General features: G+C 33.1%; 2 protein-coding genes across 2 annotated transcripts; one reads left to right on the top strand and one right to left on the bottom strand.

Moving 5' to 3' along the window:
* Positions 1 to 472: 472 nt before the first annotated feature.
* On the bottom strand, positions 473 to 6194 carry LOC114719015 (probable disease resistance protein At4g27220). The gene is made up of 4 exons (XM_028904463.1): positions 5993 to 6194; positions 2324 to 5509; positions 1234 to 1861; positions 473 to 951 (listed from the first exon to the last, which is right to left on the bottom strand). Exons 2-4 carry the CDS (start codon positions 5492 to 5494, stop codon positions 926 to 928), a joined length of 3825 nt encoding a protein of 1274 aa, XP_028760296.1. The 5' UTR covers positions 5495 to 5509; positions 5993 to 6194; the 3' UTR covers positions 473 to 925.
* A 6136-nt stretch (positions 6195 to 12330) lies between these two features.
* On the top strand, positions 12331 to 17208 carry LOC114719013 (purple acid phosphatase 18-like). The gene is made up of 5 exons (XM_028904461.1): positions 12331 to 12575; positions 14616 to 15284; positions 15948 to 16136; positions 16222 to 16310; positions 16881 to 17208. Exons 1-5 carry the CDS (start codon positions 12387 to 12389, stop codon positions 17098 to 17100), a joined length of 1356 nt encoding a protein of 451 aa, XP_028760294.1. The 5' UTR covers positions 12331 to 12386; the 3' UTR covers positions 17101 to 17208.
* The last annotated feature ends 1064 nt before the right edge of the window (positions 17209 to 18272 follow it).

Here is an 18272-nt window from a genome sequence, read left to right as displayed (position 1 = left end):
TGATAGTGAGCTAGTTTCCTTACAAGGCCTTTGATATGTAAAATTTTGTTGTGTATTGAAACCAATTGTACGAATAGTACCATCCCATTTTTGTGGTTTTTTAAATGTTATTTTTATTCTTAAATCATTTGAGATTACATGATCATATTGATCATATTGAAAGCGGATATTGGAATAGCAATAACGGAATACAGAAACGATGGATGTGTGCTTATTACGTAAACAGATATGTGGTGTCACAGAAAGAATCCTCAACATGTTAATCATCTGAAATATCACTAACTCTTATTTATAAATTTTTTAAAGTGTTATCATACAGTTTAGGTACAATTTTTTAAACATCTTATTTTACTAGTAGTTGATAATTAATATATCATACGTGTCTTTTTTATTTTTGCATATTAAAAAAAAAAGAGATGTAGTAATAAATTACTTTAGAAGATACAACCTCAGCTACCCTATGTGGCTCTTCTTTAAAGATTCAGGGGATTTGATTCATTGGACCTGCCAACACGATCAGTTAGTTCTACTACAATGCGGTTCAGCTGTGTTCGACAAACTTACGAATCTCATAACAAAAATGTGGAGAACTGCCCTTTATTACTATTAATGCTGCTACTATTCTCCATCCAGGCCAGGAGCACAACATCTTCCCAGAAAAGAAATAATTCCAGAGGGAATAACAAACCTAATTGTGAAACATTTTGTTGGCCAAAAAAAGGAAAGCAAAAAATCTGTCAACCATTTTTGTCTGCCATACATAAACAAATAGCTCTATTGTGACCCACCCAGACCCGTAAGGTAAGGTAAGATGCTCCTCCAAATGTAGCCAAAATACAGTTGAGACTTCAAAACATGATTTTTGTCATCCATAAGTAAATGTCTTTCATGTTTGGAGCGGCTTGCAAATCTTAAGACTTGGCCATCATTCGTCGCTCTTATCTGTGGTTCCTGTCGGAGAAATAGATGAATACATAAATGAAAAGAAACAACAAGAATCATTGTTCCTCCAAATTTCAAACGCCATTTTAAGAGTGAAAATTTAATTTTTACAAAAATGATGACTAATTTGAGGAAATCAACTGTGATATATAAGCTGAGAAATCATGGTGCAAATGTAAAGAAATTGACTCTGTTGCAGCATATTATACGTAAAGCCATCTTGAATTATACACGGAAAAATGTTGAATATATTAAAACAAAATCCAAAATCAAAATAAATCTAGATCGTACCTCTGTTCCCTGAAGAAGCAGAATCAACTATGCTGCTCCCAATATTTGGGCAATCATGTCTGCGAACTTTGCAAAGCTCTTTTGTGGGTAAAAGGATTCCAACATTAACAAGACTCTTCAATTTCTCGATTCTTAATTCTTTCAAATTTTGCAAGATGAGGGGCTTCCCATACACAGGATCTGCGTCATTACCATGTCTGAAAATCTCCTTTAACTGAGCAGCATCAACTATGATTAGACTGCTTAGTTGAGGAAGATTTCTAGCTATGGCAGTAGAAAAAAGGCTTTTCAACTTGTTGCATCGCCACACTTCAATCCTTGAAAGTTTTGGAAAGCACGCTTGAGAAATGGATACATTATCATATTTTTCATTCTCTGCAACAATTTCTTCCAACTCTTCACAGTTTCCTATGTATAGTTCCTGTAACTCTGGCAGGCATCTTTGGATAACTGAAGGAAAGACGGATTTTAGCTTTCTGCACCTACTCACAGTCAAAGAACGAAGATGTTGAAGCCTCAGAGCTTGTGACAAAGTGGAAGCTGTCCATATGAACCTCAAATCATGTACATTTAGTAAGGACAACTTTTCTAATTTTGAGGTTAAGTATTCCCTGCCAAGGTGTGTTTCCTGTAGATAGAAGATCAGAAAGTTTGACTCAAATTTATAGTTGAGACTAAGTTACAACAAAATTTTTTATTCTTTTTAGTGTCGATGAATGATATGAACCAGGTTTATGCATTATCAGTTATTACCAAATTAGAGGTAAATGCACCCAAAGTATGTATGGTACAACAGACTGCGGCCTATTGATGCTTCATACACTGTTGCCTTTTTATGATTCTTTTTAGAAAAAGGAATTGTAATGTATACTCATGCCTCAAGTTATTTTGAATGGAAAAGTTGTTCGTATTAATGTCTATACATTCATCCATTTCCCCCCCAGTTTTCATACCAACTCAATTCAACGGCATGGCATTTCATGAGTGGCATAATACGGTCTTATCATATGCAGATTTGAGACTCTGCCTACATGCCATCTATTTGATTGAAAGAAATTCTTGAAAATAAAAGCATCGGAGAGATCAGTACCGTATTTGGAGGAAGCTGTTGATGTTCCAAAGCAAAATTCAAATTGTTGTGAGATGAATTTGTGCTCAATTTGGGACAATTTCTCCATGTTAGTTTCTTAAGACATTCCCAGCTTAAATTATAGTTTCCTGAGAAAATCCCAAGAAGATCTGGGAGACTTTGAAGTTCTATTTCTTCTAGGAGAGGAAGCGCCATCTTGGTCCTGTTCAGATAAGATAATTGATCTTCATTGTGGGATGGACCAAAGATATATTTCATCTTAGGGGCACGAGAAACCTGTATTTTCCGCAGCTGCAAAAGGCCTTCAACACAAGAGTTTGGGAGTATAAATTCTAACTTGTTACAGGAACTGATGATGAGCTCCTTCAGTTCAGGGAGTATCTCATGAGAATCATATGGCATATGAACTGTTACATCCTCCGCATCTGTGCCATCTTCTTTTTCACTATTTATTATATACCTCAATTCTGAGCACTCTTTGATAATTAGACATTCTAGCTTCGCCAGAGTCCTTGCAACCGACATCAGGAAGATGGATGTCAAAGTCCGGCATTTGAATATTGAGAGCTTCTTAAGATTTTGCATGTTACATTCCCGAGGAAAGATGTTGTGCAACTGGTTGCAAGACACCATTCTAATGACTTGTAACTTTCCAAAGAAACAATGCACAAATGGACCACGCCACAATTCTTTTAAATTATTCATACGTTCCAGACATAACTCAACCAGTTCAGGGAATGCTGCATCTAGCAGGATTTTATCTGCATTATTGGAAGTAGAATCTACAAGGCATTCCAACTCCGAACAAAAAATGAGCTGGAGATGAGTCATCTCATTCATGCATCCGACAGCTTGAACTGTAGCTGGAAAGATATTTTTGCATCCTCCACGAAGGCCATACAGACGAACATCCAATGTCCTTTGCAGAAGATACTTAACAAAAGCATCTGAAGCTGAGGGATTAAATCCGTTCACATATAGATTTTTCTTGCTTGATGAATGCAGTTCACATGGATAGCTCATAAGCGGCCCTAAATATAATTTGTACCTCTGCAAATTTGGGAAAATAACATCATCATCATCCCTGAAGCATTGATAGTGATCCATTATTCTAGGACTTGAGCAATCGCCATGGCCGAATGCATATAACTCTTCTAGTTGTGAGCATCTTCTTATTACTTCAAAACAAGGCTCCTTGATTATGCATTGTGACAAATCCAGCGACTTCAACTTGTCCAGCATTGTGATTCCATTGGGCAGTTCATTGAATTTACTATCTTGCAGGTCAAGAATCTTAAGTCTTTTTAGGCTCACCACAAAAGAGATATCACCCAAATCCAACCCTACTAAGCGCAGAGTTTGAAGATTAGTCAACATCTCCAATGATTGGGGGAATGATATAGCCATTTTCCGATAATAACTTTTATCGATCAAAGCCAGAACCTTAAGTTCTTTCAGACCTTGAAATGATTCATCAGATAATTCCAAGCAACCTGCCAATCCCAGGGGAACTGTATGAGCAGAAAGATTTATGAGCAGGATCTGAAGTTTTGGAGCATCCAATCTATGAAGAAACTTATCGGTTCCATTATTGTACCATGAAGACAGTGCATAACAATCTTTTATGGCTTCACTTTCTATTGATGTGTTCAGATTTCTGGCAGGATTTACTATAATAGCTCGATCTTTTGATGCTATCCATAAAGCTACGTCACGAACCATATCATGCATTTTTACATGGTCCTTTCTAGGGCGAAAGAGCTGGTCAACTTTACTCATCTCACAACGCATCAACAGACAAGAATCTACAAGTGTATTAATGCACATTCTCAATCGGGTACTGGCTGAATCAAATGACCCCCCACAGATACCCAGTCCCACTCCATATTTGACCAAGTCGTCAACAGGGATCTCATGATCTTCTGGAAACACAGAACATATCAAGAAAAGCAACTTGGTATCATCTCTTTTCAAGTAATCGTAACTTAATTTAAGACAATTGAAAGCATCTCCAAGGCCTTCATCCACATCCACAGGTTTTGAATCTCTCAAACTTTGTAATGCTACCTTCCACTCATCAACTCCATTTGATTTTCCTTTTAAGGAGGTTCCGACAGTGACAATGGCAATGGGCAGTCCTTTACATTCCTTACAAACCTCCCGTTGCAGTTGCATATTGTTCGGCAAGTTGGAAGATAACACAGCATCTATGCCTGCATGCTTTCGGAATAAACTCCAAGCTTCCTCTTCAGATAAGAGATCTAGGGGAATCCTCTTTAGACAGTCCATTAAACTGCACACGTCGTGACGACGAGTGGTAAGAAGCACCTTACAACCCTTGAGATTTCCATCAACAGGAATCCCTATATCCTCAAGGTTGAGCTTTGTCCAAACATCATCCAAAATTATGAGAATACGTTCGCCACTTTGTAATCTCACAGATATCCGCCTTGCTTTCCCTGCTTCACTTTTTTCATCCAATTTCAGGCCCAACAAGTCAGCAATTTCGTCTTGAATTTTCATGACATTTGGAGACTGGGACACAGTGGTAAATACAACATGATCAAATAGCTTTAATTCTTTTGCTTTCTTACCCACTTCTTTCACCAGTGTTGTTTTCCCGGAGCCTCCCATCCCATATAAACCAATTATATAACTACTATCATCTTTTAGTGCTTCCAAAAGTTGATCTGCAGCCAATCTTGTAGACTTAAAATACTCAAAGTTTCCAGAAGAGAAATGCTCTATATCTGGAATCGGGACAGGGAAGGAAAATGGTTCAAAGTGACATTTTTTGTTCAGCTGCATCATAGCTTCTGTTTTCTTTTCCATTTGCTTGCACAGAATGTATCTGCTCCTGGTAGGAAACTTCCCTCGCAAACAACTGCTGCTGTGGAGCATTATTTCTTGTTCCAACTGCTCCACCTCTTTTATGAGTTCCATCACGTCATTCAGCCAACTTGAAACTACATAATTGACGTTTTCTGCTTTATGATTAGCTTCTTCAGCTCTTTTCTGTACATGATCATGAGTTGAAGTCAGGGCCTTCTTCTCAGTCTCAAGTTTCTTCATGATTTTGTTGACACGAAACAAATACTGTCCTTGACGTATGGTTAAATTCACCAGATGTTCTGAGACTTTAGCAGCAATGGAAACAATGATCTCTGTCATCTTAACTCAGTGAACCTGACAAAGGCATCAATTTTAACTGTTATATCCAGAATCCACAAATATGACATGCACATTTCCCAGAATTTTTTACGTGGTGAACTGAGGTTAAAAGCTTAGAACACAAATTCTTAACGTATATATTGTGCAAGGGTAACTGAAACCATTAGAAAACTAATCAAGGTTCACAAACTGATACTGATAACATAGCACCATCAAAAGTTTGAATTAATAAACTTTTTGCTTTTCACTAAGTTTAATAATCAAAAAGAGGTTATTAATCAAGAGCCATTCAGTTCTAGAGGAAGAAAAATTCCAGCACCTAAACCGTGTAACTAGACAAATAATCAAGAGTCACAAACTACTATAGCTTTACAATCGTCAATGTCAAAACACAAGAACGCAAAGTAAAAAGCATATTTATACTTACAAAATAAATAAATAACTGACTAAATAAAAAAGATAAGTGGACAAAGAAGATAGAACTTGAGGGAGTGCTACCTAACGGATAAAATTTTGCAGGTTCAAGTCAAAGATGGTGGCGATCCCGGTCTCCTCTTCCTTAGGACCACGTTCTTCTTCAGCTTCAATTGAACGTGGAAAGAATAGACAGAAGTGATTTGGGTGAATTGCGAAGGGAAAGAGTTCAGGTGTGTGATCGAATCAATGGGTCAAATTCAGAGAAATGAAGGAGGATTTACAATAAGCGCTATTTCCTCTGCTTTTCAGTGATGGACGTAAGAACTAAGAAGGAAGCACTTGAGCGGACTTGGCTGACTTGACTCGTACAAAAGTAATTGAAGAATAATAAAGTTGCCTTAAATTTGCATTAAGTTTTTGGGAAAATTACACTCAGGTCCCACAGAGCATAATTAATATCAAAAAGGTCTCTCGAAATCGCAAAATGATTCTGAAGTCCCCAGGGACCTATGTGTAATCAATTCTAATTGTGAAATTACGTAGTTACCCCTGTTAATTTGAACCTATTTACAACCTCAACAGTGACTGTTAACAACCCGAGAAGAGGTGGTTAACAACCTCAACAACGCCCCTGGTATTTCACAGAGTGAGTTGTCATGAGCACTGCCGAGATTGTCAATCACGTCTTCTCGGGTTGTTAACAGCCACTGTTGAGATTGTAAACGAATTGCTGCAATAAAATTAGAACCTATTTACAACATCAACAGTGGCTGTTAACAACCCGAGAAGAGGTGGTTAACAACCTCAATAATGCCCCTGGCATTCCACAGAGTGAGTTGTCATGAGCACTGCCGAGGTTGTCAATCACGTCTTCTCGGGTTATTAACAGCCATTGTTGAGATTATAAACGAATTGTTGCAATAAAATTAACAGGGATAAGTAGGTAATTTCACAATTAGAATTAATTACACACAGGTCCCTGGGGACTTCAGAATCATTTTGTGATTTCATGGGACCTTTTTTATATTAATTGTACTCTGTGGGACCTGAGTGTAATTTTCCCTAAGTTTTTTTGGCGTTAAATGTGCATTAAGTTACTTATATTTATTATATCAAATTTCTTATGACACAAAGCCATGTATCTTGCTAATAAATAAAAAACATGGCCATGTATATTTTGTATGTGAGTTTCTGATTAAACATTATGAAATATTAATATTTAAAAAATACTACCTCTGATACTCAATATAAGACATTATTTGATTTTTATTTTGATCCTAAATATAAGATTTCAATCCACTTTGTTTCTCATATTTATGCATTTTTTTCAAAATAGTCCTTCTAATAGTGATAGTTCTAATCAATACACTTAATTAGTAAGGATATTTTAGGAAAGACAATAACTATTTATTACAAATAATTAATTTAATTTATTTTTTTAATCTCCTCAAATTAGTCAATTAGTTTTTATAATTAGAAGATGAGGTAGTAACATTTATTGTACTGTCACGTTGTCTATCTATAACGAGAGAATTTAAATATTAAAAAAATTGATATAAGTATCCTCCTTTACCAAACAAGCAATTAATTTGTCAACCACACACAATACAAATGGTTTTGTTAAAAATGTGTTGAGATAGTGTAACACGTCAACAAAGTCATGTCACAAATAAATATAAATAGCTCATATAACGATAATTTTATATGTTAGGAACAGTGGAACACTGTGGGTTTTGGTTACAATATAATCGTATGAATAATAAACATAAGTTTTTATAATAAGAGCTCATTTAACTTTTATTTTAATCCTAAATATAAGATCTCAATCCACTTTGTCTTTTATATTTATCTGTTTTTTTCTCAAGGTAGTTTTTTTACTAATGATAGTCTTAGTCAATATACTTAATGAATAATGATAATTTTGAGGAAAAAAACAACATCTATTTATTACAAATAACTAATATAATTAATTTTCTTAATCTATTCAAATTAGTCAATTAACTCTATATTAAAGACAGGAAGAACTACCCAAAAAAAAGACAGGAAGCTGTATATATTAACGTGCATCTTTTCTCCCATCTAGAACGGCAAGTTCCCAAGTTTAGCCTAGCTATTTCTTATAGGTTGATTTGGTACAAAGCATTTAAAATGAAAAATAAAGATTATGATTGAAGTTGAAAACATATACTACCTATCTTTGATTCTTAATATAAGAGGTAGTTGATTAATTTGAGTTAATTAAAAAAATTAGTTAAGTTAGTTATTTATAATAAATGGGTATTATCTTTTCTAAAATATTTTTATTATTTAAGTGTATTAGCTAAACTTATCTTGGGAAGAAATAGATAGATATGAGAGACAAAGTAAATTAAAGTATTATATTTGGGACCAAAATAAAATCAAACGAACTTTTACATTAAGGACCGGAGGGCGGAGGTAGTACTAAAAGAGCGTTTACTATTAGTTATTGCTTATTACTTGGAATTAGGCAAAGGGAAAACCATATCATGGATACCTCTACTTTCTCTCAATTTTTAATTTGGTACCTATGTGTTTTTTCCTCTTAATTAAACATTTAATTTTATTTTTTTTAGCAACATTAGCTCTTATAACTTTGTTCTATTGGCATTTTTAGTCTCTATATAAGGATTAATGATGTTAATTGAGCAAAATTAAATATTTAGTTAAGAACAAAAAAAACATTGGTACCAAATTGAAATTAAAAAAAAATACAGTACTTCCAATATCGTTTTCCCTTAGGCAAATTTATATATATGGGATTAGGAAATACAAGGGTAGGAGATGGTATTTTTCATTTTCATTTATATGAGATTGCCTGATTCTACGTAACAAGAAATTTCTTATACTAAATACTCTTTAATTATTTTTTCAATTCCAATCTCAATCTTTACCTCTTATTTTTAATGCTTCGTACCAAACAGGATCATAGAGTAATGTTTTCACTACATTGTGGGTATCACGTTTAATGTTTGACAATATCTCGAAAAGAATTGTCCTTAATAGGAAGATATTTATGCACATAAAAAAAAAAGAGTAATGTTGTACAAAATAAATAATATTGATATTTAATAATTATTTGTTAGGTTAAGATGAATTCAGTACTTTAAAATATTTTACGAATATAACACTTTGAAATATTTTTTTTATATATTCAGCATCTTAAAATATTTTTCAAGTATGTCTAGCATTTCAAATATTTTTTGCTATATCCCTTGTCAAAGCAAAGAAGATATTTCAAGATATTGGATACATCTAAAAAATATTTTTAAGATACTTGATGCATTACAAAATAGAAAAAATATTTCAAAATGTTGAATACATCTTAATATAATTTACAAAAATATGTTTTATTTATAAATCAGTTGTTATCAAAATTAATTAAAATATTGTAGCGAATTCTGATACGAAGTTTTGCAAATTTCACGTTCTTGTATTTGTCATTGCGCACATAAAGAATGAAGTACAATACTGCAAACACAAAATTAGGATTTGGAGAAGAGATAGAGCAGTGTCACAACCTGTCATTGAATTTTTAGTTTGGAAGTAATTTATATGCTATTTAAAATGATCTTTTACGCTAAAGACCTGTAGGCAAAAAAGCATATATTATATTAAATGATGATTTTCATAATATTCCTTTCGATTCTAGATATACAAATTAGCTACGATGTCTATTTTAATCATAAATGTAAGATTTCTATTTATTTGTTTTTTTCTATTTATTATTTTTTAAAAATATTTGTATTGATTGTAAAATGAATATTTTTTACCTTTTTAAATTGGGATTTGGGAGAATGACAAATAAAGATCTTGTAAGTAATTTATTGTAAAATGAGACCTCTAACTGAAAATTCAAAATTTTTATCACAAATTTCTATATTTATAATTTAATTTTTTTAGCAAAAAATTAATCTTTTTTTATTTCAATTATCATTCCTTCTATTAAATTCCAGATTGCAATGTAAATATTAAAGGGAACTATGCTTTTTTTTTTCAAAAATAACACGCATTTTTACACAAAATAAATTTAACTAATTTTTAAAAATATTTTCTAACTAGTTGATAAGCTTTTAATTGACAATATGGAGAAATTTTTTAAAAATATTTTCTAATTAGTTGATAGGCTTTTTAATTGACAATGTGGAGAAGTATTGGCGGAAAATAAAAAGACAATTTGAAGTATAATTCTCCCCCCACACCCACCAAAATTATACTAGTTTTGGTTCTTAACAAGAGAGTTAATTTGACTTTTAATTTGATTTTAAATATAATATCCTATTTATTTTGTCTATTATATTTATTAATTTTTTTAAGATAGTTCTCGAAGTAGCTGTAGATGTTAAATATTTTTTAAAATATCACTTGATTAGTAAGGATATTTCAAAAAAGATAATACTACTTCCGGTCTTTAATACTTCTCCAGTCCTAAATATAAGACTCCTTTTGTAGTCCTCTGATCCTAAATATAAGACTCTTTTTGTAGTGTAGTAATCTAAATATAAGACTCTTTTGTAGTGTAATTTACTACACTACAAAAAGAGTCTTATATTTAAGACCGGAGGAGTATAAGATCCCGTTTGACTTTTATTTTGGTCATAAATATAATATCCTAATTCATTTTATCTCTTATATAAATGCATATTTTCCAAGATAGTTCTTCAATAATGTTAGTTCTAACCAATAAACTTGATTAGTAGAATAGCAGTGATGTTTGAGGAAAAACAATACATATTTATTACAAATAACTAATTTAACTTATTTTCTTAATTTTATCAAATTAATCAATCAGTTCTTATAATTAAAACCGTAAATAGTACTTATTTATTATAAATAATTAAGTATGACCAAGGGATGAGAAAAAAATCATAACTAGAGGATTAGTATATCCTTTAGCATGTGACATCAACTTTAGTTTGAGCAAAGAGATGGATTGATTTGATTGTAATTTGTATTTGTATGAATGTGAAAGTGAGAAAAAGGAGAGAAACGTAAAAGACAATAAATATGATGACAGAAGTCTCGGTTCAATTATTAAAGCAACTTGTCACATATATATAAAGGTCTCATTGTGTGTTACTTTACCTGTTTGCCCTTTCTGTTTATGCTGCCTTTAACAATAATGACTTTAAAAATATTAACCAGCAACTTCAACCTTCATTTCTCAATATAAAAATTAAATAACTAATTTATAGATATTTAAAAAATTAGATAAACTAGTTATTGGTTTGGTTTTTTCAAACTACTCTCTTTTTAATCATATGAAGTAGAATTGTTTCACTATGAAAAACTTTTTTATATGTACAATTATAGGCATACCTTAAAGAAAAATTTATAAATTTATGGATATTATAGATTGAAATCTTATATTTAAAAGTAAAATAAAATCTTATCGAACTCTTGTGTTTAAAATTAGAGGTATTAATTAGGATTATTGTTTGTCCATAAATATTAATATTAAATATGAGAATTGAGAAAAAAGAATATAGGATATATGATGCATATAATATAATACAAATTAAGTGATAGTTAAGGCTTGCAATGCAAATAATATTAAGCACCTCTATTAAAACATTTTTAACAATAAATAAATACTCTTTAAATATATATAAAAATTAATTATCTAACACGTAAACTTTATAAAATATGCATGCATGAAATTTTTTCTCAACACTAATTTTCTTCTTCGTTTAACTAAGATCCGGTAATGCATAAGCATAATAGCGAATCTCTCAATCAAACACAAAAAGCAATACAAATCAATCTGGCGACAGTTTTGCGTTTTTGCTGGATGAAACTTTTGACTTCTAAAAATCTTTTTCTTTGACAAATTTTACGCTTTCATATTTTAATATAAAAGTAAGTTTAATTTTTAATTTAATTCTAAATATAATATCTAAATTTATTTTATCTATGATATTTATTTATTTTTTAAAATAGTCTTTTTAGTAATTGTATATATTAAAGATTTTATTAAATAATAATTCTAATTAATAGACACAACTAACAATAGTATCATGGGAAAGACAATACATATTATTATAAATAACTAACTTAATAAACTCTTTTAATCTATTTAAATTAGTCAATTAGTTACATATTGTTATTATAACTTTTTGATTTACTATTATATTTTTTGCCCCACGTTTTGTTTGCTAGATTTGTTTTTCTGCTATTTATTAGATTTGCTGAGCCTTAATCTCAAAACAAACTTAAAAGGATCAAGTAAGCATTGGAAGTAACTGGCAAAGAAAAAAAATATTAATGACTTAAGAAGTAAGGTCTCATATTAGCAAATTCGTTTTTACTTTGATGATTATTAAGTTAAAAAAAGATTTCTTCTTCGTTAAAATATTCAAGTTTGTTGGCATTTGCAGACAAAAACCCTGAACAGTGTGACAGTGACGAGGCGATAGAGTTAAAAAGACGATTCAATAATGGTCGATGCAGACGAAAGATGACATACTTGCCGTGCTCTTCCGGCGTCTTACGGCGGACTTGCCTACTACCGATGGCCCTACAACTGATTTTAACTGTCATCTTCGTCGTCGTTTCTGCAACCGTCGCCGCCGATTACGTTCGTCCGCTGCCTCGCAAAGCTCTTCAGTTCCCATGGGATTCAAAGCCCGCCTCCTACCCTCAGCAGGTGATATGTCGCTTCTCTTTGATTCTGTCAGTCTTTCAACTATGTGATCGGTTTTAGAGTCTTCGATCTCTTTTGGTTCGGTTTTTAGTTGCTCCTGGTTGTTGTGTATCTTTTTCTTCCTTTTCCCCCTCTCTCCAGTCAGAACTGGTTATTCCATTGAGGTTCAGGTATTTCTTTAGGGAGAAAATTTCCATTTGCTTTCCTTTTGTTGTCTATTATTGCTTATGATTGATTATTAATTGATTTGGTATGGATGCATGCCAGATACATAAAGTAGTATGAATATTCGTATGTCCAACAAAGGGAAATCATGAACAATGTTTAAAATTAGTCAATCAGATGTACTCATATTTACCATAAATATTCAAACTAGTGAGTTTCAAAAGCATTTTCCCACTCTTATTGTTACTGTTTTTTTGCTGGGTGCTGGGTTGCATATTTTTTGGTAAGCCCACGGGGGCGGAAATGAGGTTTTAATCACAATGAGAATGACGTAATCCTTCCACACCCCCCCGCCGCAAAAAAGAAAACAAAAGAAAAAAGTTAGCGACACAGTCTATGTGCAGATCTGCCCTTGACTCAATGCAATGATTACTCAGATTTGTTTTTCACATACTCGTCTATTCGAAGTGAGGAGGTCAGCAAATGCACTAGTTGGCTTGAGGCTTGAGAGCTTATGGCTTTGCCTGTTCCATTTGTGATTACATGGTAGTAGTGTGCAAGTTGATGATGGGCAACTGTTTTTACCCTGCTTAGTTTATGTGATTCGTCTCTGCATTTGAAACAACTTTCTTGCAGATTTTCATTGTCTGGATAAATATGGATGGGGTTCTGTCGGAGATTCTTGGTGCGTTGGATTGCAAGTTGTCATCTGCTTTTCTGTCCCCATATTTCTCATATTGGATATCAATTTTATATAGTCTTAATCATCTAGTACTTTGACTTTGACAAAAATACTCTGTATTATTATGTCATGTATGAGACACTGGGAATCTTGCTTCTGACAATATGTTCATGAACTTATCTTTCTGTTTGCCTTTTGAGTTATTATACTACAAGTATGCACAAGTATCTGTGATGCTAGAACTTTACAGATCAGTTTGAAGAAGAGAGACTTTTTCTGTGATCTTTTCGTCATTCCCCTTGTCTTTGACCAACTTCAAGACTTTTTTCAGCGTTAACTTTTCTTTTTCAAATTAAATGGGATATCACTGAAAAAGAAAATAGTTTAGATTTACCAACAAGTCTGCTGATATTGGATTCTAGACATTAAGAAGGTCATGGGATAGTATTTCTAAATGGATAGAATCATTCTGATTGTGCTGCTATCTTGATAAGAGCCATTATGGCTGTCACCTTAGCCGCATTATACACATGACTCATCCGGTTTGAAAGCTTTTATTAAGAGACTTGCGGGCATCACTTGTAGGTCAATTGGCAATTTTGACCTGACATAATCTAGAGCAATTTCGGAGACAAAGTCAAGACTTAGTTTCTATTTTATGCTTGATATTTTGATTGACTCTTTTTGAGAGTATGATTTGCTAAATCTTTTTTTCCAGTGTATCAATAAAGAATGATTTGCTAAATCTTTTATTGCTGTCCAATAATGGTGTCAGAATGATATCTGAACCATATTTCTGTTCAAGATATATCCATTTGTGATTGACTCTATTGATGATATTAAACCATAGTCCTTGATTTTCAATAGCCTTACTTACTGGGTTTGTAGCACGAATTTCACTATCTAAATTTTCATAACGAAGTTCCAGTCACAAATCTTAGAATGATATATGTTCAAATAGATTGTATTTAAATTGACAATTTCTTCACGTTTTGTTAAGCTGTATGCACTTTAAACTCAATCGGCCACCTTCAATTCGTGTAAATTATTGGCAATCATTGGACAGTTACTCCGTGAGCCATGCTGATATGCTTTTATTTTGCATATTCTCTGGTCATCACATGGAACTCTGTAATTTCATGCAAAATACCGTCTTGTTGCTTGTGATGCTCAAGTTGTAGAAATGTTTGGTGCAGGTGCACATTTCATTGGCAGGAGACAAGCACATGAGAGTTAGCTGGATAACTGATGATGATTCATCACCTTCAGTGGTAGAATATGGAACAATACCTGGGAGATATGACAATTTAGCTGAAGGAGAGAGCAATTCTTATCGTTATCTTTTTTATAGCTCAGGAAAGATACACCACACTGTTATTGGGCCCTTGGAGGATAATACAGTGTACTTTTATCGGTGTGGTGGACAAGGTCCTGAGTTCCAGTTTAAAACGCCTCCAGCTCAGTTACCAATTACTTTTGCTGTAGCTGGGGATCTGGGCCAAACTGGTTGGACTAAATCAACATTAGATCACATTGGTCAATGCAAGTATGATGTCCACCTGCTTCCAGGAGACCTTTCGTATGCTGATTATATGCAACATCTATGGGACAAGTTTGGCAAGCTCGTAGAGCCTCTTGCCAGCGCAAGACCATGGATGGTGACACAAGGGAACCATGAAAAGGAGAGCATACCATTGCTAAAGGATGGGTTTGAATCATATAATGCCAGATGGAAGATGCCATTTGAGGAAAGCGGGTCAAGTTCAAATCTCTATTATTCTTTTGAAGTGGCCAGTGCCCATATTGTCATGCTTGGCTCCTATGCAGATTATGACAAGTACTCGGAACAATATAGATGGCTGAAGGTTGGTTGGCTTTACCAATTGATCATGAGTTATATCTTTGGATGCATAATCTTTTTTTTTTTTTTTGGGGGGTGCATTAGGATATTGAACCCTAGATATCTATCTGCGTCATTATCTTGGCAGCTTGGTGTCTCGTGAAAGTATTGGGGGAAATACATCACATTTATATGGCTAAGATTAAATTGAACCTCTATGATGGCCTTTTGGAGATTTAGCTTATGGTTCATCTGCTTCGTGCAGAAGAATCCTCACTTTGAAATGTCTGGCCATGCAATCCATGCGCTAGTGTTATTAGATTCCGGTTTGTGCTTCTTTTGTTTGATAGCTCTACTGGATTATATTGGTTCAAAAATACTGCAAAATTAATTATCTAGGAATTGCTTTGGTGTTGCATTGATGCAGGGTGGCTGGGTGAGGATTAACTTCTTTGCAAAATGTTAGAAATTTTATTCAATGGTGATTTTCATCAGTTTTCCCCAAAAAAAAAAGAAGTCATAATACATCTCCCACTCATGATGGTCAGGAGTTATCTATTTTCCTGGGGTTTGCATATCATAGCTTTCATGAGAACAGGGTTAATATTATCTTATCCCGTGCTTCATGCATAAAAGACATGTCCCGTCTCAACTTCAATCCCCTAATAATCTTGTTATTTATCTGCAGATGGATCTATCAAAGGTTGACAGGAAAAGGACGCCTTGGCTGATCGTGTTATTTCATGTGCCGTGGTATAACAGTAATACAGCCCATAGGGGTGAAGGGAATGATATGATGGCAGTTATGGAGCCATTACTTTATGCTGCTAATGTTGATTTAGTTCTTGCTGGTCATGTACATGCTTATGAACGCTCGGTATGCTTATGTCTAACATTTTCTTTTTCGTCCTTACGATTTCATGTTATTCAGGATTTTAATTAGTTCTTTATCCTGCTGACAGAAACGTGTCAATAATGGAAGATCAGACCCATGTGGTGCTGTTCATATAACTATTGGTGATGGAGGAAACAGAGAAGGTTTAGCGTCTAAGTAAGTTATCGTTGTTTGTTAAGCTCATCCTGTCGTCATTTCTTAATCACCAACATGATTTCTGCCTTAAATATGCTTATCCGGAAGTCCACCCAGTCTGTTGAGTTAGGCCAATGAGGATTCTATTGTATTCCGTTTCCAATCTTATTGAACTTCGAATTCTGCTTTTAAATTTATTTAACAATTGTCCAACTCAAGTGCACAATAGGGCTGCTAAGGCAGAGGAGCCTGAGAATTCTTCTGTTGTTTTCCCATAAATCTTTATATTGATATAGGAAGAACAGATAGCTACAGTGTATATAAGCCAAACCTTGTGGCTCCTGAAATAAGTTGTATTATTCTGATTGTGTTTTTCTGAATTAGTTACCCCACATAGCCCCTTTTTCCAAGGGAAATTCTACGAATTAACTTGGGGAGGGGAAGTGAACTTATTACACTGATCAATCTCGTTTTATTTTGTCTCATTCGACATCTGAGTGATCTGCAATATCCCTATGTTTTTTTTTTTTTGGGGGGGTCTCCTGAAGCATGCACAGTGAAGCTTAGTCACTAATCATTGTTCACTGACAGGTATATCAACCCGCAACCAGAGTGGTCGGAGTTCCGGGAAGCCAGTTTTGGTCATGGTGAGCTTATGATAGTAAATTCCACTCATGCCTTCTGGAGTTGGCACAGGAATGATTATGATGAGCCAGTAAAATCTGATGAAACCTGGATGACCTCTTTGGTTAGCTCAGGATGTGTCGAACAAAAGAGTCATGAGCTCAGAAATATACTTATGACCCCTTAAAATCAAACGCCTGCGTTCGGCATCCCTCAACTAAAGAGATAGATGATGAAACAAAAATGTATACCTTCTTGCCACTAGCTATAGCTCCTGGAATGTGTTAGGTTTCTGTTCTTCTTTTAGTAAGTTAAGGGATCACAGTACTTTGCTGCATGGTCATGCTTGTATTTACTCGAGGCCTGGTTAGTAGTCTCATGTAATTAATGGTTTTGTTTGCATTCGCCCAACATTAAGAATTGGTCTCTGTTTAAGCAAACACTTGTTGCTTCTGTAGTCGCAAATGTTCGTGTGTATTCCCTGTTAGAAATTTAGAATAACACGCAATTGCAAAAAAGAAAAAGGGATCAAAACAAAAGAATAGTTAATTTACAAATTAAGTTATATTTAAAATAAATTTGAATTCTTGTCAATTATATTTTATATTAAATTTAACTTTCTTTTAACTTATTTAAAAAATGTCTTCAAAAAGATAATAATAGAGATTTTTGGAATCAAAATGGTTTTACTACATGTAAATGATTAAATTCATATAAATTTTTAGTGATAATTGAGCATGATGTTTTGTTCTTTTATTTTAGGTTTGTTTTGGTTCAAGGACGTTGGAAGGGAGGAGATTTTAATAATTTTGATTTTTAAAAAATGGAGAAGTTGGATGTAAGTTTTAATTAAAAAAAGTAAAATAAAAAGGTAAGGAAAGTTAATTAAAAACTTCAACATTTCATTTCTCTCTCTCTTCTTTTTTTAAAGAAACTTCTTAAAATCCCTCCTTCTGTCAAAGCTCAAACCGAGCAGTTCAATATAAAGCTGAATTTAGATAGGTCAGTTAGATTAGATAAATTACTTCATACATAGTCGACGAAGTAAAAATTTAAGCATTTCCTTTGTTGCCTCTAAAATAAAAATAATTATATTTTATTTAAATATTTCAAAGTAAATCTAAAATTATTCACTGGTGGGTATTGGATAAACAATAAATATATTATATTCATGATAATATAGTAATAAATTAATTCAGTGATTTGGTAAATTTAAATTTAAATTACATTTTTTTAAAAATTTTTTATTATAATTTATTAACAACATTTGTGGCATCAAAATCAAATTAACTTTTAATATTATTAGATGATTAAAATGATATTAGCTTTTATAAGATAATAATCAGGTTTACGTTTTCT

Source organism: Neltuma alba, unplaced genomic scaffold, assembly GCF_004799145.2.
Source record: "Neltuma alba isolate B1F8T4 unplaced genomic scaffold, ASM479914v2 tig00011883_pilon, whole genome shotgun sequence".
Lineage (NCBI taxonomy): Eukaryota > Viridiplantae > Streptophyta > Magnoliopsida > Fabales > Fabaceae > Neltuma > Neltuma alba.
This window is presented reverse-complemented; position numbering and strand designations above follow the sequence as displayed.

Coding starts and splice junctions, on each gene's coding strand:
- LOC114719015 (XM_028904463.1), bottom strand. CDS start 5,494: ATGACAGAGATCATTGTTTCCATTGCTGCTAAAGTCTCAGAACATCTG. Junction 1,862..2,323: donor AACAGCTTCCTCCAAATACG/GTACTGATCTCT, acceptor TTCTATCTACAG/GAAACACACCTTGGCAGGGA. Junction 952..1,233: donor TGCTTCTTCAGGGAACAGAG/GTACGATCTAGA, acceptor TTTCTCCGACAG/GAACCACAGATAAGAGCGAC.
- LOC114719013 (XM_028904461.1), top strand. CDS start 12,387: ATGACATACTTGCCGTGCTCTTCCGGCGTCTTACGGCGGACTTGCCTA. Junction 12,576..14,615: donor CCGCCTCCTACCCTCAGCAG/GTGATATGTCGC, acceptor TGTTTGGTGCAG/GTGCACATTTCATTGGCAGG. Junction 16,137..16,221: donor TACATGCTTATGAACGCTCG/GTATGCTTATGT, acceptor TCCTGCTGACAG/AAACGTGTCAATAATGGAAG.